This window comes from Corvus hawaiiensis, chromosome 10, assembly GCF_020740725.1.
Source record: "Corvus hawaiiensis isolate bCorHaw1 chromosome 10, bCorHaw1.pri.cur, whole genome shotgun sequence".
Taxonomy (NCBI): Eukaryota; Metazoa; Chordata; class Aves; order Passeriformes; family Corvidae; genus Corvus; species Corvus hawaiiensis.
This window is the reverse complement of record NC_063222.1, coordinates 2,149,997-2,174,146: the sequence shown is the minus strand read 5'-3', so window position 1 is coordinate 2,174,146 and position 24,150 is coordinate 2,149,997. Positions and strand designations below refer to the sequence as shown.

At 43.8% G+C, this 24,150-nt stretch overlaps 1 protein-coding gene across 1 annotated transcript; it reads right to left on the bottom strand.

The window, feature by feature from the left end:
• Positions 1–1,085: 1,085 nt before the first annotated feature.
• LOC125330887 (olfactory receptor 10A7-like) lies at positions 1,086–23,983 on the bottom strand. Its single transcript, XM_048314634.1, is given in 4 exon segments — positions 1,086–1,186; positions 4,951–5,476; positions 5,514–5,606; positions 23,771–23,983. Coding segments are annotated over 4 exon segments (933 nt in total).
• Positions 23,984–24,150: the final 167 nt, after the last annotated feature.

Here is a 24,150-nt window from a genome sequence, read left to right as displayed (position 1 = left end):
CCCTTTTCCCCAGTTTCTAGCTCTCATGTTTTAAGCGCGCGTAAAAACCCCTTCTCCCCTGACCTCTTTGTTCCCAGGAACAGCCATTGCCATGTGCTCGCATTCCGTAAAAAACCCCTCCCCCCAACCCCTTTTCTCCGAGTTTGTCTCCAATAATGGCGGATGCAACATTTCTTCCTCTCCAAACTACACCTCCCACAATCCCTTTCTCCCCATCCCACAAATCCCTTCTTGTCCCCATCCCCTCCCCCTCCTGTGTTGGAACCTGTCCCCGCCCTCAACCCTGCCCCCACAGCGTTGCATTTCACCCCTCCCTCTGTACCCACCCATGACTCAAGTACCGCCCCTGCCTCTCACAACCCCACCCCCAACCCCTCCCCTCCTCCCACCACATCCCCGCCTCCACTCCCCCCCCGCCCCTCCACTCCCTGCCCCTGCTTCCCATTGTCCTGCCCCAGAATCCCACAGTCATGTGACTCCCCCCTTCAATCCGGCAACCCATGGCTACCCGGAAGTAACTCCTGCTGCTACTACTACACTCTCTTGTACTAGCACAGGAGAGAAACCTGGCTGGACACCCTTATTCCAATAGTAAGGATTTGTGCAAGGCAATTAAGGAGTTTGGGATGCATAGTAACTATTTTAAGAGCCTTTTAAGTGCTACTTTTGCAACTCACTTACTTGCACCTCATGATCTAATTACAATAATGCGAACTCTTCTCACACCTGGGGATTTTGTGTTGTGGAAACAACAATGGAAAATAATTTTATCTGATTTATTGCAAATTTTGTGGCAAACTCCACATAATTACCTGGACTTTGACAACAATTATATCACATTAGACCTTTTATCTGGTGACAATATGGCAAATCCTCAAAAACAAGCAATGCTTATCCCTCGTCCAGTTCTTACTGAAATCACACGTGCTGCTGAAAAGGCCTTAACATTACTACCATCTCAGACTCCTGCATCTCATTATACCAACATCAAACAATTGCCAAATGAAAATATTATTCACTTTTATAACTGTTTGCGCGAAGCTATCTTTTCCCAGATCTCTAATCCTGACCTCCAACAAGCGCTCCTACTCGAACTGCTCCAAGTGAATATGAATGATGCTTGCAAACAAGTCATTCTGAGTCTTCCTCTGCGCCCAACCCCGACTGTTGAAACCATCCTTGAAGTCTGTACAAAGAAGGTGCAGCTGAACACAGCTGTTCCCTTTTTGAAAAAAGTGGGGATGGTGGGGGAGGTTGTGGAGAATCTATGGGTACAGGGGAAACTCAATCTTGAGGTAACCTTATATGCTATCGTTGTCAGAAAAAGGGACATGTTGCTCACAATTGCAGAGCGATTATAACTGCTGATAAAAACTCTCCAAAGACTGTTTCCCCAGGTCAACAGCAGGGAAACTAGCGACTCAACGCGTCACAGTTCCATGTTCAGACAAAAAGAGAGCTGCAGACAAAGCAACTTGGACTTCTGGACTCAGATTTAAGGTAACCTGTGATGAAACACACCATTTCAACAACAACAACCAGACTGTAATACCCATCTCATTCCAGAACGTGGACCACATGCAAGACTTTACATAGCTTTTTGTTATTGGGGACACGCGGGAAACACCTGCTGGGATAGAGGTTACACCCACACTCATGAAAGTGGATCAGAACGGGTGTTCTAACCTAATTGTACAATGTATATATCCACCGTACTTTATGCCAAAGGGTCAAGTCCTTGCACAGGCCATTCCACTGCCCAAATACCTGCCCACAGATGGTCATATCCCAGCCATCTTTGGACTGAGGTTTTGGGAAACGATAAACCTGTAGTAGAATGTAAGCTCCATCACGGATCACATAAAATCAGTATCATGGTGCTGATGTGTCTGTCATTCCATTTGATAAGTGGCCTGCACAAAGGGAATTGCAGTCTCAGGGTATCACACAAGGGATTGGAGGTACCCAAATGATGAAGCAATCCAAAAACACCATTCAGATTGAAGGTCCTGAAGGACAAATAGCGACACTTCGTCCATATGTCCTGGACACCAAATTCACCCTGTGAGGAAAGGATGCCATGTCTGAGTGGGGAACAAAAATTGATATCACCCCTAGACATCAAAATTTTCCCTTGCGGCTGCTGGAGCTGAGTGCCAACCACAAAAGCTAACTTGGAAAACAGATGAACCAGTGTGGGTTAACCAGTGGTCGCTAAAAGAAGAAAACTTAGAGGCACTCAAAACTTTAGTAGCTGAACAACTGGCTAAAGGGAATATTGTACCAACTAATAGCCCCTGGAATACACTTTTTTTATTACGTTTGTAATAAAAAAACCAGGAACGAACAAATATAGGCTCCTCCAAGATCTTAGAGAAATCAGTAAGGTTATTGAAGACATGGGACCCCTTCAACCAGGTATGCCATCACCTTCAATGCTCCCACAACATTGGCATTTAGCTGTTCTTGATATTAAAGATTGCTTCTTTCATATTCCACTCCACCCCTCGATTTGCATTTTCTGTGCCCTCTATTAATCGTGAAACTCCCATGGAATGTTACCATTGGCTTGTGCTTCCCCAAGGTATGAAAAATTCCCCAACTCTCTGCCAAGAGTATATTGCTAAAATTCTATCTCCCATCCATGTCAAAGCAGAGAAAGCCATCATCCTACATTACATGGATGATGTGCTGGTATGTACTCCCAATAGTCAGTATCTTGAGCAGACACTTAACATGGTGGTTGAGGCCCTAGAGGCCAAGGGCTTTGAATTACGACCAGAAAAAATGCAGAGAACAAGCCCTTGGAAATACCTCAGACTCAAAATCACAGAAACCTCTTTCACCCCAACACCCGTCACCATTAATAATAACCCAAAAACACTAGAGGAAGTGCAACAGATCTGTGGGACACTGAATTATTTAAGGTCCTGGTTAGGACTCACCACAGAAGATGTAGCTCCTATTGCAAACCTGTTAAAAGGGGAAGGCGGTCCAGCATCCCCTAGATCCCTGACAAGAGAGGCAAGGCAGTCTCTCAAAAAGATACAAGAGATCGTTTCCACCAGACTTTTTATGGATGGCTCGGGGGGTTCATCCTCCTTATTCTTCTCAGGCTCAACTTCCCTCCTTCAGTCCCAAATCTTCTACCTCCTCCCAGCCCCAGGCTGTGCAGGGTGTAAGAGGAATGGGGGGTTGCAGTCTGTTCATAACCGTTTGCCTCTGCAGCTTGTTCCTCTCCACATTTTCCCCCTCCTGCTCCAGTGTCCCTCTGGGTCTGCAATCCTTCAGGATGAACCTGCTCTAATGTGAGATTTCCATGAGCTGCTGGTCCCACCTACCAAAACCTCACCCTGTACACCCAATACACAGAAAATACATAGTGTTTTTTTGTGTTTGTAGTACGGTGTCTTTATTACTTCTAGTCTAAGAGACAGTAAAATAGGTTTTAGTCACACAAACTGGAAGAGAAAATGCTGCTCAGATACAAGCAAGACCAGAACTGGCACTGAAATAAGCAGAGGGAAAATAAAGACAGGTCACATTTTGCTTTCCTGAACTCTCCATCTGGCAAGCCAGGAGAAGGATCAGTCAGAAATATCAGGTTCAGTGAGTTATGAACACTCCCCTCCCACAGCTTGCTTTTAGTCTACATGAGAGGGGTAAAAATTGAACAAAGCTACTGCAGGTATCTGGCAATGTTTCACTTTACCTTTTCCAGTTTGAACTGAGCAAGTTACTACTTTGTGCAAGAAGTCTTTGCTCTGAGAGGAAAAAAATGAGATGAAGTCTAGACTTGGACCCAGTCTCTCACATCAGTAGGAAGGACACACAGGAGACACATCTTCCCTCCAATCATAAGGTTTCAGCTTGTTTCTAAACTCATTCCTGAGTTTTTTGAGGGCTTTTTGGGGGTGGAGATGGTGGTGGAGGGAGTTCCAGGTTATCCCTTTTGCTTTGACAGAGAGGAAAACAAACTTCTTATTCCCATGCCAGAGATTTTACGTACTTAGGGAGATAAAAGTATAATGATTGGTGGGGGAGGATAAGAATTTCATAATACTCTTTTGTAGTGTTCCTACACTGATTCAGGTCTACTCATTTGTTTGCAATGTCAGAGGTACAGCTATACTGTATTCTAACATGCTGAGTAAAAAGAGGTCAGATATTTTATGGATTTAAGAGCAAAGGATTGCTAAAATAGCAGATGTCTCTTTGAAAGGAATTTCACTTAATTCTTAGATTTTATTTAACTTTTTTACAAGGGGAACTCTCATGTTCTGTGCAGCTACAAGGAATCCATCACCTGGACAGTGGAAAAACAGCCACCTGCTACCTAAGGAACCACTCATCAGTGCATCTCTTCAGGTTTTGCTGGAATTCCTGATTCCTCAAGCTATAGATAGTTGTGGCAGCTGGTGAGGGGTCAGTAGCTCTGACCGAGGAAGCTGTGACCAGTCCGGAGAGATGGTCCCAAAAGGAATCGCCTTCCTGAGGCCCGGTGTCTTCCCTCAGCTGCTGGCAGGAGGGCCCATGCAGAAGCTGTCAGCGCTTTAGTGATTGTCAGCTCGTGATTTCAGCTCAGCTCTGCAGGGCAGCCTCGCAGGCAGCCAGACCAGGGAGAGGAGAGAGGCCCGTGTAGCTGGTTCTGCATGAAGTAGCTTTATTGCTGGTCTGTACTCCAAGCGAAGGGGAGACTTGGGATGTGCTCTCTCAGTTGCAGGGGCAGAGGGCTAGCTCTTATAGGGATACAGGGGGTGGGTGTCAGAGGGTAAAGGCCAATGGGTTACAAAAGATCTGCATAGGGTCTCCCAGAGGATTCTGGGTCTGTCTTCTTCTCGCCATAACTGCAAAGTTAGCTGCCTTCCTGGAGGGGGTCCTGCTGGGAGATTGCTCAATCTCCTCATCTCAGCAGACGTCCTTCCAGGGCAGTGGCTGGGCATACCCTACAGTAGATGATAGGGTTGAGCATTGGGGTGATAACTGCATAGGACAGGGAAACCATTTTCTTCATGCTGGCCTTGGGTTGCAGGTGGATGATGCCAGCTGTGCTGTACAAAAGAGCCACCACCAACAGGTGAGCTGCACACGTGGAAAAGGTTTGTCTCTGGCCCACAGCTGATGGTATCTGAAGAACAGCATGGATAATGCGAAGGTAAGAGATGGCTATCAGAGAAAAAGGAATCATCACTATTATGACAACAGCAATAACAATCAGTAGTTCAAACAAGGCTGTGTCTGCACACAGCAACGTTAACACAGGGAAAACATCACAAAAGAAATGATTGACCATGTTTCTCCCACAGAGGGGCAGAGAGAACAACCATATGGTGAAGCACAAAGCCACAGGGGCACCAGACAGCCAAGACCCAAGGGTCATCCTGACGCAGCGATCCCTATTCATCATGGTGGCATATTGCAAAGGATGACATATTGCCACTTGCCCGTCATAAGCCATTGCACCCCAGAGGAAACACTTTCAAGTGAGAAAAAGGACAACGCAGATGAGCTACAACTCACAATGCACAAGCTCTGAAGGAAATAATTTTTTCCTCCACCAGCAGAATCATGAGCATCTTGGGGATAATGCTCAGCCTGTAGCAGATCTGTCAAGGCAAGGTTCACATGAGCATGTGTAGGACAGAGTCAGTGGTTGTGATCACAACAGTTAGAGAGTTCCCTATCAAGGTGGCCACAAATGTGATGCAAATCAGCGTGAAGAGCTGGACCGGCGTCTTGCCATGAAAGGCAAACCCCAAAAGTGTAGATACAAAAATGCTACTAGCAAGGATTTTCTTGCTAGTTTCTAAGTCCGTGAGAGACTTTTTTCTCTCACAGAAGAGGTAGCAGTTATGTAAACAACCAAACCACCTGCAACCTTGAAAAGTCTTGTTTATGGTACAGTAGAAAAATATTTTGACAATGGATGTTTTAGGATTTTAGCCAGTCACCCCCAAGGGGTGGCTGATCCTTGTCCAATTAGACTATGAAGAAAAAAGTCTTTAGCGGGGGGGAGGGGGGGTTCTGAGTGCAGGGGAGCCGGCCGAAGTCACGATATGAACACCGATATGATTTGAGCATCGTGCTCCTTTATTGTTTACCTACCCTTATATCTACTTTACAAAGATGATTCACGCCTTATTCCCACGGGACAGCCTCTAAGCAGTGGGGGAGCCGACCAGTGTATATCTTTTCCCAAGGCTGTTCAAGGCTGCCTGCTGCCAGGTGTCTTTCTGACCTATCTGCAGTCTGAGGCCCCTGCAAGGGTGCTTCTGCAGCAGCCCTGGGTTGCCCAGAGTCTCCTGGGGGATCATATGCCCCTGTTCCACAAGGAATCCCTCTAAAAAATCTATAAAAGAGTTTGTATAATCATTAAATAAATCAATCTTGCTGCACAATTCCTGCCTGCTGGATCTTCTCTCCTCCTCCTCCCTATGGCTGCGGGACACGGTGATATACCGTAGGGCCTAGGCCCCTGGTAATACAAAAGTAAGAAGTGAATAGTGTTGGTTTGGTTACCCGGCTTCATTTCCTCAACAGGTCTCATCCCAAAAGGGAAAAAAGCAGACCACACTACAAAAGGATTAGCAGCTGGGGACAGACTTGTGGACTAAAATGCAAAATGGGCAGCAAAATGAGGTTTAAAACACGTCATGAAACTTGGGCTGGATATGACAGTGACCTCTGTGAAAAAAATCTCAGCTGGAGAACCTGTTCAAGATCATCTTTAACAGTAACAGGCTGGGATTTGTCTTCCTGAAATTAGGTGAACAGAAGACAGACATACAAATTTCAAATGACCATTCTGTGTTCATTTTATACAGAAAGATATTGATGCCACCAAAGGGCAGCTCACCTTAGAGTGACAGAAGTATCTTTGATGAGACAGCAGAATTTCACTTTGGATGGGCTGGATTCCTCTCAGTTAACTTCAGCATCTAAATGTCTACAGACATCTAAGCGGGAGCTTAGATATCTTCATATCTTGGATACATATCTTCACTTCATATTTAATGATGAGAAAGATACCATAAGACAGATGCAGAATTTCTTTCCTTCTAACATGGATGTTCAAAGATGCAAGGATCGGTGGTATAATTATTAATGAAGTGAGTATGCAATATGCAAATACTAGATTTTTGGATACCTGGAATTGAAATTAATTTAATTTCTCGGGCCAGATGATATGGAGATCCTGTGGCTTTCTACCTGCTGGGTTGACTCTAGCAGAAGTGACCTACATATATCATTTCATTTTAACCCTGCAAAAGTAAAATCCAAACCTAAACAAGTTTAGGCTGCTAGAGGTGTTTGGTTGTTTGTTTTGTCAAATCATATAAAATCCATATTCTGAGTTTTTATATAAGATAAGCTCTGGGGAATAAAAAGATGCTCAGCATAGACACAGCTGCCCACATAAAAGTGGTCACCAGCATCTACACCTTGCTGCCTTTTTCTGGGAATTTGCCATCTCATCAGATCTGCTAAGAGAATTATTTGTCTGGGAAACTTCCTGGACTGTTTTAGCCAAAATATACTTGGCTGATTTTTGAAAGATACAGAAAGACAATAATAGAACCATAACTTTTTCTATATTTACACCATTGGGATTAAGATAATGTGGCCCACAAGACCTGGAGTTTAGTTTTACTCTAAGAGAACTAAGGATTAACATTTTCTTACAGGGTTCACATGTATGAGATAAAAATATATATATATGCAACAAAAGTTCCAAACAAATAATGAAAATAAATTGCTTGGACTCTCATGAAAATATCTGTATGTCCAGTGGGATTTGGCTTCTATCCAGATGAAGGAGAACTCTTGCTTCCTACACAGCAGCTATACTGCATCATTAATAACGATAAAACAGCTTGAGATTTTGGAATCTGGGTTTTCAGGATTTCTGAAAATGCCTTTTTCTTTTCCTTAACAATGACAAAATAGAAAATGAGGAGAAAGTATAGACACTGTGATTCATTTGTTCCACACATTTATCAGCAAAATAAGTAGCTAAAGTTGCCAAAGTTTTCTATAGACAATAGAAATAAGCAAGTGTACTGTCAGTATAATTAAAGTTTTTCCATCATAAACACTGAAAATAACATACTGATGCCAGAGATGTTTCTGTTGCTTTTGGACGAGTGAGTAATTCAGATGTAAAAATCCATATTGCTGGTGCTTAAAGGCGGAATAGATTTCTCTTGTAGAATCTAATAGCAGCTCCAGGCTCCAATCAGAAAAATAAACCATGGAAACACATATGTGTTTTGGTTTTGCCTTAGGAACCAACTAAGAATAAGGAACGGAAAATTAAATATTACCTTCTGTTACAAAAAGTGGTGGAGTTTTGTCTCTGTCTTCAAGAGGAGAAATAATTGCTCCTCTTCAAGGAGCAATAATTCTAAAGGCAGAGAGGAAGAGAAATTATGAATAAAGAGAATGAAAGAAAAAAACCCCAACTCCCTTCATTTTCCTCTCTAAGAGGAAGCATCTCTTCTCTGATTCCAAAGGCTCCATAGGAAACTGGTGGGGCTATTTGAATTTTCATATGCTCCCAGTAGGATCCGGTCTCCAGACAGCAACTTGTTGGTATGATGAAATCGTATGTTACTTAATCTTTTTTTTATCAACAGTTTTAGAACATACTAGCAGTCTAAGTGTAGGATAGGCAAAATTCCCTTATTCCTTATGCATGTTGAGTTGTAAGTGATATAATTGTTAAGAGTAATAATAGGATATTCTTTAATGCTTTTTCTTACAGCTTACTAATCTTAGCTAAATATGGCAAGAAATAGTATAATAAATACTTGTCTTACAGACCTGGTTTTTTTTCCTCCTTTTGTCCAATTTATTCTGGAAATGGGAAATTTCTTTTGGTAGATGTCTGCTTGTCTGCTGCTCATCTGAAGCACTTCCCATGATGGCATAGAAATTCAGTTTAAAACACAGGCAAAAAACTAAGTGACATGAATTCAAGACTGAAATATTCAACATTGAATCAACTCCAGCAAAGTCAAGCTTTGTATCCTGGAAAAACAAGTCAAACAAGCGGTACAAAAGAAAGCTCTTGTACCAGTGCATCACAGCTGGAAAACGTCACAGAGAAAACCCTAGTGTTCTCCTATTGTGAAAGGTTTGACTTGCACCCACCTCCCTGACTGTGCTCCAGGCAGGTCTGATGCTGCTTCTGCTCTGTCCTGAGCTCTGGCTTTCTCATTTGTGTGAATTCTCTCATTTGTGTAAATTCTCTCATTCCTGTGCATGCAAATGTCTGGTGGCCTGACTTTGCTGGGTGCCAGGCTCTCACCCAGTGCTCTCTCACTCCAGCTCCTCAGGAGGACAGGACAGGGGGGAAAAAATGAGATGAAAAACCTCTGGGTCAACATAAAGACAGGGAGATCATTGACTGATTACCATGTAGGCAAACCAGACTGATTTGGGGAAAAATTAACTTACTTCCTTGCCAATCAAAATAAATTGGACGGTGAGAAACAAAACCAAAACTACATCACCTTCCCCCTACATTCCCTTTTTTCCTGGGCTCCATTTCATGGTATTTTTATTGATGATCTGGACAAGGGGATGGAGTGCGCCTTCAGTAAATCTGCAGGCAAAATTGGGGGGAGTGTGGATCTGCTGGAGGACAGGAAGGCTCTGCAGAGGGATCTGGACAGGCTGGATTGATGGGCTGAGGCCAGTGGTTTGAGGCTCAACAAGACAAATGCTGGGTCCTGTGCTTATGTCACACCAAGTGCCTTGGAACACTCCCGGCTGGGGCAGAGTGGTTGGAAAGTGCCTGGAGAAGAAGGACTTGGGGATGCTGGCTGACAGCAGATGAACATGAGCCCAGGTGTGTCCGGGTGGGCAAGAAGGCCAATGGCACCTGGTCTGTACCAGCTACAGTGTGTCCAGCAGGACCAGGCCAGTGAGTGTCCTTGGGTACTGGTGAGGCCACACCTCCAGTCCTGGGGTCAGTTTTTGGTCCCTCATGACAAGAGAGACATTGAGGGGCTGGAACATGTCCAGGGAAGAGAATGAAGCTGTGGAAGGGTCTGGAACACCAGGAACAATTAAGGGGGGCTCGGCCTGGAGAAAAGGAGGCTCAGGGGGGACATTCTTGCTCTCCACAACTCCCTGATGTGAGACTGTAGCCAGGTGGGGGTCAGGCTCTGCTCCCAAGCATCAAGCAATAGGAGAAGAGCAACTGGCCTCAAGTTGTGCCAGGGGAGTTTTAGATTGGATATTAGCAAAAAATTCTTCACTGAAAGGGTTGTCATGCACTAGCACAGGCTGCACAGGGCAGTCACCATCCCTGGAGAGATTTAAAAGATGTGTGGATGTGACAGGTGGGGGCACGACGTACTGGTGACCTTGGCAGTGCTGGATTAATGGTTGGACTTGAAGATCTTAGAAGTTCTTTGGAACCTAAAGAATTCTATGATTCATTCCTGAAAGTTTTATCTCCTCCCTTTACTGACCAGTGGGGGATTGTGGTAAGTTCGTAACAGTTTGTCTTCGCTGTTTCTTCCTCCTTCCATTTTTCCCCTGCTCCAGTGTATGTCCTCTCTGGGGCAGCAGTCCTTCAGGATAAATCTGCTCCAGTGTGGGCTGTCTCCAGGCCATGGTTCTTTTGGGGAATGGTCCACGTAGAGGATTCAGGCAGGCAGAAGTGTCCCTGACAGGTCAGGGGCTGCAGCTGTGTGGTTGGACATGCCTGTGCTCAACTCATCCAGCCCATATGCTGCTGGGCCTGGCAAGCTCCCAAGCTATGTGAGCATAACCCTAAAATTAGTTTTGCCTTGCTCTAGCTCTGCATTTCTGTAAGTACAACTGGTTGTTCTAGTTTTTGCTCTTTTGTCAAAATAAAACAATGAACACCTGCGGTTTCCTTTCATATTGAAATGATTTTGGTTTGTTTTGCAATAGCTGTGAACAGTTGCTCCATCATCCTCCCCTACAGTGTGTGATGCATGTTTGCGCACACCTGGGTGTGGGTGGAAGTGTTTTGGTTGGCCACATAGGTATATTCCCTAAAGCATCTGGTTGGCAGTTTACAGGACAAAAGTGCATAAACTAATTAAGAATTATTATTTTTCAAATCTTCATGCTCTGTCTGAGCATGTTACGAAATGCAGTTATGAAAGCCAAAGCTCAAATGGAATTGCATCTGGTCAGGGATGTCAAAGACAAGGAGGGTTTCTGTACATATCCACATGACAAAAGGCACACACAGCGCATTGGTGAATGAGCTGGGAAACCTGATGATGCAGGACATGGAAAAGGCTGATACACTGAATGACTCCTTTGCCTTGGTCTTCGCTAGCAAGACCAGGCTTCAGGAATCCCAGGCCCTAGAGATCAGAGGGAGACTGGAGTAAGAATGGTGCATCCTTGGTGAAAGAAGATATGGCCAGGGAATAACAGACATAGGTAAATTATAGAATCAAAGAATTATAGAAGCATGGAATGGTTTGGGTCAGAAGGGACCTTAAAGATTATCTAGTTCCAATCCCCCTGTCCATGAACCTGCCCATGAACCCATGAGTGCTGAGGGCACTGGCTGATGTCATTGTCAGGCCATTCTCAATAATCTTTGAATAATCATAGTGACTGGGAGAGATGCCTGAGGATTAAAACAAAGCAAAAGACTCCTGTCTTTGAAAAGGGTAAGAGGCCTCAGAGAACTACAGGCTGGTCAGCCTCGCATTGGTCCCTGGGAAGGTGAGGGCATACCTAAGTTACAAGCAGCCCCAATAAGAACTATCCTGTATGAAATAATTTCCTGTTTGTTCTCCAAATTTGTCCCCACGTGCACACACCCATAATAACTTTTATGCCACAGTCCTCCTTAGCTTGTATAGCATCTGGAAGATTGTTTCACATCCTGAAACACCTTTATGTTTTTTGGTGGCTGAGTCAGATGAATGAGATTGGTTGTGCTCTGTGTCTCATCACCGTTCCTCTCATCACTGAGTAACTGTTAGCCAGGTATCCTAACATAAAACACCACACTGCCATGCAGTATTAGATTTTCCTGAGTCCTTTTATGAAACTTTGGCTCCATAAAATGATCCCTCCTTGTGGGATGGGGCGGGGGGGGGGCAGAATTGGAAGGGTAAAAATGCAAAAAGATTTGAGTGGAAATATTTTAATCAGGGAAAAAGGGGGAAGAAAGCAAACAAAACAACTCAAAGTAAAACAAAATCAAGAAAAACAAATGATGTAAAAAACTCCCAATTGTTCATCACCAGTTGGTCTAAGCCCAATCAGTCTCTGAGCAAAGGTAGTCCCCCAAAAACTTTGGAATATCCCTTTGGTGTCTCAGCTGTTCCCCCTCCCATCTTCTTGCACACCCCCACCCTACTCACTGGTGGGGCAAACAATGTATAAGCACAGTTCAGCAATAATAACTACAATACTAATGTGTTATCAACACTATTTTTCATCAATGTATCCAAACATTGGACCGTGTGAGCTACTGTGAGACACTTAACTCTGTACCAGCCCAAGCAAGTACAACGAAATGGGAAAATATACCCAGTGACTTTAATGATAAATAGATCTGTACATGCTTTTTATTCTTTGATTCTTCTGCTGGGAAGAATTCTTCTGTGCAGCTCTCCAGGTATTGGTTTAAAGTTAATTAGAATACATGGGATGCCAAACATAATGAACTGATTTTTGTTACGAGAACTTTCTGTTCTGATGGTTCCATACTTGGACTAAATTAAGTCATCACTGAAAGGGTTGTCCAGCCCTGGCACAGCTGCCCAGTAAAGTGGTGGAGTCATAATTCCTGGAGGGATTTAAAAGCCATGTGGATGTGGCACTTGGGGACATGGATTAGTGGCCTTGGCAGTGCTGGGGGAACAGGTGAACTCAAATATCTCAGAGGTAATTTCCGACCTAAACAATTCTATGATTCTATGGTTTATGCAGAAAATTATTTGAAAACCAAATGTTCCTTTTTAATTTTCACTGTCTCTTTCACAGTCTTGTTTTTCAGAGTATAAATAAGAAAGTTGAAAGTGGGTGTTAAGATGATCTATTGGATTGAAACTGGTCTATCAAAGCCTATCAAAGTTGATTAAAGCCTTAGTGCAGCACAAATCCAATAAGAATGGAAATTCACTGCTGAAATGACTGACTCCATTGGGCTCACAGAGGCTTAAACTTGCCAGGTAAATTAATCTACAAACACCAGAGGTTTATGTCCAAAAAGGAGACAGAAGAATCTCCTGTTACTTTATTCAAATAAAGGGAAAGGCCATGGGGCATTCCCCTGGGGTCTCCCAAATTGTTAGAGGATGCAGCCCCCTTTTTATCCCAATTTCCTGTCTACATTTCCCTCTCTCTTTCTCCATTGGCTGACGTACTTGAGAGGTACAGACTTCCCGAATTGCCTAATACAGACCCCGTCTAATGTATACCCTCCTTTTTCTTTTCCTATGGAATTTATGGTTCTTCCCATTGCTTCTTTCATCTATCAGTATCTATCTTTACCTATCACCAGACCCACACTTTGTTTGTAAAGACAAATCTATCTCATTCCTTTCAAACTGAAAAGTAGAATAGTGTTTATGCGAGGATAAATCCCACCACCCACACCCCAGATTCAAGCTGGGTACAGTCTTTGCAAAGGAAAGGGTTGCACAGCGGTCATATGGTCACATGCATATTGGTCATAACCCGTTGCTGAAAGTGTAAAAACTTTGCACAAGGTGACAGGAAAAACATAATAATGATACAGTGCTGTCTTGGGGTAATTTTATTATGCTACGCTATTCCTGATTGTCTGCTTTATGCCCAGAAATGGCTGCTCAAACTTTAAGGTGGGTCCGGGGGAGGGGCAGAAGCCTCGGAGCGCCTGAGTGGGCTTTGTTCAAAGACTCTCTCCCAGGCATGCTTGGTTGCTTTGTTGCTTAGCTAGCTCATTCTTTCTTGGTAACTTAAGCAAGGAGTTTCTTTTTTTTCACCTTTCCCTGGACTGCAGCAGCAATCCTTTGGCGCTTTTTGGTTTTTGTTTCTTGAACTGTAGCGGCTTGGTTTTGGGCTGAGATCACTGAGACGATTGACCGGGACCAATGGGAGCCTGTGGGAGCCGCTCCAGTCAGCCCAAGACCTCGGGAAAAGCTCAACCAACAAGAGAAAGGACACCAAAATTTACCAGCTTCATCTGTTGTGAGGAGGAGACCAATGCCAGAAGTTCAACAGGTTCCCATCTCTTTTCCCTGAGCTGCTGCATGAATTCTTTTTCTTTTCCTTCCCTGAGGCACAGGGGCTGGCCACCATTTTGCCCCCCTTTTGCCACATGGTCGGTCGTATTTGTTTTCTTCCCCTGGCATTTTGAGTTGTTTGGTTCTGCTGTGGGTGTGTGTGGGTAAGGTTCTGAAAGTTCAATATCTAGCATTTATTCAATTCTTTTTCCCGTGCCGTGCAGGCACTTTGGATTGTCAATAAACAGGTTTTTTTCACTTTCACCCACTGGCATTCATTTTTCTCATTGGCAAAAGGGATTACTGAAGCCCTTCTCTTTAGAGGAAACACTCATTCCAGAGCATTTTCTCTTAAATTTGTCTCTAAACCGAGACAAATGCCATTGAGAAAAACATTTTTTTCCTTTTCCAGGAAGTTCTTTAGCATCTTTGAGACAGTCACTGTGGAGTAACAGACATAAACAAAAGCTACATAACCCAAACATATGTGGAGGACTGAAGCTGAGGGTGAACTTTCCTTACCAGTGTAATAACTGAACTCCTAGTCACTGTCATCAGATAATTAAATAAAGGCACCAGAAATGGTGAAATCTGGAAGTTGGGAATGCTGGAAAGTTCCAATAGAAGAAATTCAGTCACCACGGTATTGTGATAAATGAGTGAATGATGAATATTGTCTTTTGCATATAGGATTTTAACATCTATAAGTGATAATAATATACTATGTAAAAATAGTATTATATAATGATAATAAAATACTATGTAGAAATTGTGTTAAGGTAAAATGTAGTTAAGTAGAAACAAGATTAAGGTAAATTGTAACTTCAAAATAGTTGTAATATGTTAAGAAATGTAGTAATAAATACATGGTAATAAATGTCTTTTGAATTGAGAAACTACAGAGGTAGAAACCTGTTGGAGAATGGTTGGAGGATCAGGAACATGGATCATTGATAAAACCAGATCAATAAAAGAACTGTACAAGCAAAAGCCTGCAAGCAAAAGCCTACACAAGAAAATGCCTCCATGAGAAAATGCCTGCGTGAGAAACAGGCCTGAGAACTGAAAGGGAGTTTTAAGGAGGTACAGTCCTGTGCTGATAAAATGTACTGACCATGAGAAGGGAGGAAGATCTTTGATCTCTCAAGTCAAAACATAAATAATAGAAGCTTGCCAAATGTAGTCTTTTATCTAACCCAATTATGTAGAAGTAAGAATGCGCTTTTGAAAGTTTAAACTAATTAAAGAACTGATAAGCATGTACTCTCACACTATATAAGTGCCTCTGTATTGCTAATAAATTAAGCTTGCTTTAGCAATCACATTGATTGTCTGCATGCCTTCCCCCGCCGAAAGTCAGCAGAAACCAAGACATCTTAAAGAAACAAAGAAGATGAACCGCATGCATCCCAGGAAGTCTGTTATCTCATCAAAACTCACACCTCCCAAAGAATCTGTCAACTACAAATTAGGTTGGAGACTGAGGAGGCACCGGAGCGGGGTGCCTGCCTTCAATTCTGGAGCTATCCAGAGGACCGAGGCGGCAGCGTGCTGGCGTGTGCTGGCACAAGGGGGCAGAGACAGGAGGGGGGGAAAGTTGAGTGAAGTGTAAATTACTTTCTGGACTTAAGGACTATGTTTAAAGAAGTACTTAAGTTCACAGTAAAATTAATGGAGCCACGCCCCTAGCAGTAATGATAAGTGCTCCTGCGCTGTGATATGCCTTTGTTCTACTAATAAATGTTCAATAATATATTGCTAGAAATTTAGTTCTTGAATTCATTTTTTTCAGTTTGATTTTGCATTACCATTTGATCAGCAGAAGGAGATTACCAAAATGAAAAAAAAAAAATTGTGAATTTGTGAAATCAAAATATAAAACTTTTGGAAAACAGGCAAGTGTACCACAGCTGTATACCAGGCAGAGAATTTCCTGTAGGGTCAGGAAAGTAAAGTTTCCACTTGAAACCTAAGTGGTATGTAACAAAAGGTTAACCACAAGTAATATTGTAACAAGATGTGCAGGTAAAGCAAGCAAGATAGCAAAGCAAGCAAGATAGGAAAGCAAGCAAGATAGCATGCGCCATCAAAAGCAAGATAGCAAGTTTTAATGGAACTTGGAAACTGCAAAATCAGTTAAAACAAGTTAGACTGAAAAACAAAAAGCACAGGGCATACATTGAAGACAGAGATAAAAAGTTCAAACATGAGGAAGACTACAGAAGCCTTCATCAAAAGACTGCCAGAAGACTGATGGCCACCACAGAAGGAACTGACGCATGCACAGAAGCAACAAACTGTTGTAAAAGCATGACACAGTTTTATGTAAATATGAGTATGCTAGTGATATGTTGTAATTGTGATGTTGCACAGAAGGACTTATAAAATGTAACCAAAGACTAAAGAAGATTTGAGTGAGTTTTTGGCTGAGAGATCCCCCTCACTCCCGGCACTGAATAAACAAATGCCTGCTCTGTAGCCAAGTCGACTACAGAGTTTTATTTTCTTGCCTAGTTTTGGGCATCACACTATACAAGTCACTGGTTAGAAGTCCCTGGGACAACTCTGTGTGTGGTCATGTATGTCTGAGAAAGGCGAGGGTGCTCCAGAGAGAATGCTGGTTGAATAGTGATCTCAGTGTAGACAATCTCTGCCCTCAGTCTCTTGCCCATTAGCCTGATAGGAATGTAATTTTATAATGTTCATTTCCCATAGAGTGATAAAAGTTACCATTTTATCCCCAGCCCCACACATACTCAATGTAGCAATTTACACAATTTTTACTTATCATTCCTAGATAATGCAAAAGGGTTAAATGGAATCACTTGTAGACTGAAAAATAACATGAGCATACCACAGCAAGGAGGGCCTAGGATGCATCGCCTCCACATGTTGCTCCTTCTCTGTGAATGATGATTGTACAGGCATTTTTGTTACTGAAGGTCCATGAATAATACCTTAACTCAGCCCAAGAAGTCTGCTCCTATTCTTTGTTCCATTTGTGCACCCAACTACCCTTACTGACACCAATGTCCACGATCATGATTTATGTATGTTTATTTATTGCTTTTAGAGAGCCATTTGTGATTGCTCATAAATAGGTATTATGAGGTTTCCAGAGGAATACACTTTTAACTGCCTTTGTGAACGTGACTGTTGGGGAGGATGAAAGTTTGGTAAGAAAGTTTCACAGGTATGTAGGCTTGGCAGAAAGATCTCTGAATGTAGAAACTGAGGATGAGATAGAAATGAAAGCAAGTTTTGATATAGAGTAAAAGATGTTTTGCAGAAACACTGAGCACTGAATAACTGAGAAGGCAAAGGTTGGAGATGAGTTGGAAGGAGATTTTTATGATTAGGGCAAAGGTATGTGACTACAAACAAAGACATGTTTTTCACCAAGTAAATAAGTCTCAAGAAGAGCATAAGTAAATAGAAAACATGTTTTTACCAAAAAGAGAGATATTGCAGGCAAACAAGAAATGTCGATGTAGCAAGAAGAAGAGAGGTCTGAGAATTTCCCATTGTAAGCTTAAATTGTAACTTACTCTTGTGATTGGATAATAATGACTATAATATGGTGATGGTAGTAGCTATGATAGGCTATAGGCAAATGTAAAGGTATTGTGTGTGGTGCTTATTGGTTGTTATGTGTTAAGATACTCTGCAAAGAAAAGTCTAGAATGCTTTGTAACTTGAACAGAAAGCGGCTTCAGGTATGCCTACAGCTGGAGCTGGCAGCTGTAGGGCTGGCTCTGGATACCCACTCCCTGAAATGCTGTAACTTCACCTATGCAATAAACAGCTTTCAAGAGAGCTACCTGAAGTCCAGACATCCTTCATAGACGCTTCTCCTATACATGACCAGGGTTTTATTTTGCCCAGTGAGTTAAAAAACTCCATCAAGGAGTAGTGGGAAGTTCTGATCCAGCTAAAGCAGATTTAAACAACCAATACAATAAAAGCAAAGCAGTGGAGGAAGGATATCTGGTAAAATAAAAACTTTATTTTGAACTTGGCATTAGTGTTTTCATTTTATTTTTATTTTTTTAGCATCATTAGAATATTTTCGGTGTATTTTTTCCCTTTAAGGAAAGCAATTTTCAAATAATAATAAAAAAGGCCTTTCAAGAAGCAGAGGTAGGTTCATTTTGAAAATGAATCACAGAATATCTTAAGTCAGAAGATAGCCATAAGGATTATCAAGTCCCACTCCTGCTCCTTGCTGAATGACCTAAAATGACTAGAGCATTGTCTAGCTGTTACTGGAGCTCTGGCAGCCTTGGTGCCATGACCTGGGGAGCCTGCTCAGTGCCTGACCACCCTCTGGGGGGAGAACCTTTTCCTGATATCCGACCTAACCCTCCCCTGGCACAACTCCAGCCATTTCCTTGGCTCTTGTCACTGGTCACAGATATCAGCACCTCCCTGTCCACTGCACGCTTTGAGGAAGGTGCAGAGTGCCACAAGCTCTGCTCTCAGTCTCCTCCAGGCTGAACAAGACAAGTGCTCTTAGCCACCCCTTGTGTGGCTTCTCCAGACCCTTCACCATCTACATGTCCCCCTTTTGGCTGCTCTCTGACAGCTTTAGATGCCTCCTGGCTGCCAGGGCACTGCTGGATCATGCTCAAGATTCCATTAACCCAACCCCCAGATCTCTTTCCACAGGACTGCTCTCCAGACTCGAATCCCCGAGGATTACCTTGCTCCAGGTGGAGAACCCTGAATTGTTGTTGTATGTCATCCAGTTGGTGGTTGTCCAGCTCTCTGGTCTATCCAGATCTATTTGTAAGGTCTCTCTGTCTTGAGGGACTCCACAGCTCCTGATTCACTATGAACAAAACACCCACATACTCATCTGAAAAAAAAGGCTAGGATAAAATACTTAGTTTTTCTACAATCATTTAGGGAGAAAGAAACAAGCAAATAGTCACCTCATTTGCTCACATTTTGCTGATTTATTTATTTATCTTTCCCTTTATGACTCCATACTTTCTTGGTGATTTTGTTATTCATTAAAAAAATATCTTAGGCCCTTCTCTAAGAAAGAGGCATTCAGATAGAGGTAATCAATGCAAACTGTGTAATTAAATATTAAAACAACCATATCATGTCTGGCTTTGAAAGTATGGAATGCATAAATCTACCTTTTACCTAGTGAAGATTAATCTGCAACCACTGGAGAGAAATAGATATTTTCTTCACATTTATCTCATGGATGAGGTAAATCATTCTTTTGGAATTCCTCTGTAATTGCTCTCTGTAATGACGACTAATAGTCAACAATTAATTGAAATATAAATGGCTACTTCTTAAGTAGCCATTTTAAGTTCTGATTTTAATCAGAACACAGGAATACCTCCAAAGTGGAAGGATTATACCAGCTCAGAAAGAAACAGACAGCAATAGGTAAAGGGTAGCAATGCTGACAACAAAACTTTGTTGCTGGTCACTTCTAATACCATTGAATCATAGAATCACAGATTGGTTTGGGTGGGAAGGGACCTTAAAGGTCATCCCATGCCACCACCTGCCATGGGCAGGGACACCTTCCACTATCCCAGGTTGCTCCAAGCCCCATCCAACCTGGCCTTGAACACTTCCAGGGATGGGGCAGCCACAGCTTCTCTGGGCAACCTGTGTGAGGACTTCACCACCCTTATAGTAAAGGATTTCTTCCTTGTATCTAATATAAACTTAATCTTCTTCAGCTAAAGACAATCTCCCCTTGTTCTGTCACTCCAGACCATTATCTGAAGTCCCTCTTAAGCTCTCCTATAGCTCCTTTAGGCACTGTAAGGGACTCTAAGGACTCCCCTGGGTCTTCTCTACTCCAGCTTGAACAGCCCCAGCTCTCCCAGCTTGTCTCCAGAGCAGAGGAGCTCCAGCCCAGGGATCAACTTAGTGGCCTCCTTTGGACTTGTTCCAATAGGTCAATGTCTTACTTTCTTGGAAGCCCTCTGTTGTATAGGAAGTCTGTTGTCCCCTTCCTACAGGCTCCACACAGCATCAGCTTCTTAGGCTGGCTCTGAGTTACTACTGAAGATTTAAACAAGAAAATCACCTGGAGAAAAGCAGGGGATGGATTCCTTGGAACACTTGCTATGCTGATCCCATTTAAACCCTGATAAACTATTAATGCTGTTCAAGTAAGTCTTGGCCTCAGGGTAGGGAGTCTGAACCTGTTCCTGCTGGGGTGACTTTTATCTCTTGCAATGCTTTCCCACTACTGTAGGTCATTAAGTAATAAAAAAGTTACAACTTTAAACTGCAGCACAGGTAATGTCTGAGATTATGATATTTGAGCCCCCATAGGGGACCCACACTGGAGCAGGAGGGGGAAAGTGTAAAGAGGAAAGAGCTGCAGAGGCAAACTGTTATGAATTGACTGCAACCCCCCATTCCTCTTACCCTGTGAACAGCCTGGGGCTGGGAGGAGGTAGAAGATATGGAAAGAGTAAAGTATATATGAAGGAGTGAAGTCGAGCCTGGGAAGAATAAGGAGGGTTGGGGGAAGGTGTTTTAGTTGTGTCTTTATTTTTCACCATCCAATCTATTTTGATTGGCAAGGAAGTAAGTTAATTTTTCCCCAAATCAGTGGGGTTTAGGTTTACCTGTGATGGTCAATGATCTCCCTGTCTTTATGTTGACCCATGAGGTTTTTCATCTCATTTTTTTCCCCTGTCCTGACCTCCTGAGGAGCTGGAGTGAGAGAGCACTGGGTGAGAGCCTGGCACCCAGCAAAGCCAGGCCACCAGACATTTGCATGCACAGGAATGAGAGAATTTACACAAATGAGAGAATTCACACAAATGAGAAAGCCAGAGCTCAGGACAGAGCAGAAGCAGCATCAGACCTGCCTGGGGCACAGTCAGGGAGGTGGGTGCAAGTCAAACCTTTCACAATAGGAGAACACTAGGGTTTTCTCTGTGACATTTTCCAGCTGGTACAAGAGCTTTCTTTTGTACCGCTTGTTTGACTTGTTTTTCCAGGATACAAAGCTTGACTTTGCTGGAGTTGATTCAATGTTGAATATTTCAGTCTTGAATTCATGTCACTTAGTTTTTTGCCTGTGTTTTAAATTGAATTTCTATGCCATCATGGGAAGTGCTTCAGATGAGCAGCAGACAAGCAGATATCTACCAAAAGAAATTACCCATTTCTAGAATAAATTGGATAAAAGCAGGGAAAAAAACCCAGGTCTGTAAGACAAGTATTTATTATACTATTTCTTGCAATATTTAGGGTTACATAATTGGTATCATATTGCACTGCTCTATATTCTTAACATCACTGCTAAGTATTTGGTCCAATTTTCAAAAGCATAAATGGGAGCCATATCATCAGCCATTGGGATTGACAGTTTACAGCAAGCTGTGACTGCATTTTGCAAACAGGAGCATAATTCCGCACAAACACTTTTGACAACTTGCCAGCATGCTGTCAGACCACCACCAGAAGAATCCAGTCACTGGATAGATGCTCTTTCTTGATTGCCGTATTAAATGTATAAAAAATTATACACTTCAGAGGGTTTGGGCAGAACCAGTTATCACTGGCAAGGGTCTAAAATCCTGTAAAGAGTTCATTCAGAGAGCTTAACCTGTCTAGTGACACTGAACTGTGCCATAAATCAAATCCCTCCTGATGGGAGAGAATTTTCTAAAAGTCCTTGCAAGGAGTTTCAAAGATAAACCAAGACTTTTCCTTGAGTTTCAGTGCTGCCGGATAGTTGTTTATTAAGTCTTATCAGAGGAACAGAGCCACTAGCATGACCCAGATACAACATAGAGCCCTGAAAGCAGGAGTGAAGTCTAATTATGAAGATTTACACGGCCTTTTAAAGATAATTTAACCAATAGTTACTAAAAATGTACATTATTTTCACTTTCCTACCAATTATTCAGTAACATGGGCAGGAACTGCGGAATTCTCTATCCAATCATTCCAAACTACTTTTACTGCCGAACATGGAGTAGTAGAAGAAAGAGAAGAAGGTTTAGAGAAAAACAACAATCCTCCATTTTGATATTTTTTACTCTTATCTTACTACAAAGATAAGCCTAAAACCTCTAAATTTTTCACCCTGTGGCAATCTTACATAGCAGTCTATCACCTAATTCACACCACTGTATTTTCTAGTTCCTGTCTGATCGTTGGTAATTTTTTCCAAGGTTGGAGGTTAAAACAGTGTTGTTCAGGGGGGTAAGAACCCTTAAAAACAGGCAGAGAAATATTCTTGGCACTGTGGGTTCCTACATCTAGGAATGACAAAAGTGTGTCCAGGGATGGACAGAGAGGAAGGGAGGGAGGAAGGGCCGGCAGTGCCAGGCAGCATCAGGCCGGACTGGGGGCGGTGACAGTTAAACCTGGCAGGAGCAGAGTGGCGCAGCGGGAGAGTGCTGGGACCATAACCCAGAGGTTGATGAATTGAAAGCATCCTCTGCTAGAGCATTCTTTCACCAGTGCTGCTTTCCCAACAACTTTTACCCTGCTGGGCTTGAGCTCTCTGGGCACCCTCTGGCCCTGCCACCTGGCGTGGTCCAGGGTGGCTGTGGAGCAATAGGCACAGCTCCCCCCATGAGGCCCTGCGTATTATGGGCACACAGGTCTTCCTCCCTTCCCTGCAGGCAGCTCAATCCCCAGCTTCCCAGGCACAGGAGGGCACCTCCTCTAGGGGCAGAGGAGGCTCAGACTGCTCCACATGTGCTCAGCTCAAAGACCTGGGAGCTTTCTCCGTCCTCGTCTGTTTGCTGCCGTGACCATTTGTAGGGTGATCCAGGATCAGGGCCAAGCAGGTATTCCCAAGGGACACTGTATTGGCTAGAGGTGGCTGGGTGTTGGGAGTGAAGGAGACACAGGGTGCTGTGGGCACCGTCTCTCTTGGAAAACCTTTAGCGGTTGGCCTGCTCAGGACACAGCTGGTTCCTGCTGCCACCACAACTCTGAAACATCTGTGAAGCTCGTGGCACCCTCAGCACCATTGCTGGAGCACGTGAATATTCCGGATGGCGCTCCATCCTACAGAGTAGCCATGGCACTGAAGAGGTTTCCTGAAAGGCCTGGGGACCACGGAGGATTCCCCAGTGAAACAGGACTTGTGTTCTACAACTGCAGGGGCTCCATTAGGAGCACCCAGCAGCGTGAGTGTGCTGAGCCCAAGTGTGAGAGCCAGAGGAGCGCAGGCACGTGCCAGGAGCTGGAGCTGCGGTGTGTGAAGGGGGAGGGAGGTGTGGAAGGAGGGGGCAGCCAGTGTGAGAGGTGCAGGAGCTGGAGCCAGGCCAGGGTGTGAGGTGGCAGTGTGGGAGGCAGTGCCCGTGGGCACTGGAGGAGCAGGAGGCAGCGCAGGCTGCGGGTGGCAGGAGCGGGAAGCAGCAGCGCTGCAGGAGCCTTGCGGGGTAGTGCTTGTCAGAGCTGCCCTCCAAGCAGGTGAGCAGGGCTCGGTCATTCCTGGCCAAGGCAGACCAGCTTTTCTTCAGCCTGGCTCCACACTGCCCGGCCTCTCCTGCTCCCGAACAGCATGGTTTCTTTCCTCTGCAAGTTCTGCTCACACAGAGCAGCTGAGCTCCTGCTCCTGCTCCCCTCAGCCGGGCCTCCTGCTCGGCACTCCGGGCACCTCCCAGCCCAGCAGGCACAGACTGGCTTTGAGCCAGGTCGTCCTTGGCAAAAGCAGACTGCGGGAGCTGCTCTGGATCCTGCAGAGACTCCCAGAGAGCAAATGAGCTGTTGGAGCCAGGTGTGCAGAGATCTTGGTGGTTCTCCATGCCTGGGCATCTCGCTGGGGTTGCAACAGGGCTCAGGCACTGAGCCGCCTAGCTTCTTGCTTTGTCTCCAGTGCTGCTTTGAGCAGGCATTTGGACTTGTGTCCTCCTGGGATGCCTTGCAGTGAAGTTCCTTCCGAGAAGGAAGAGTTCCCAGAGAGGGCTCTGCC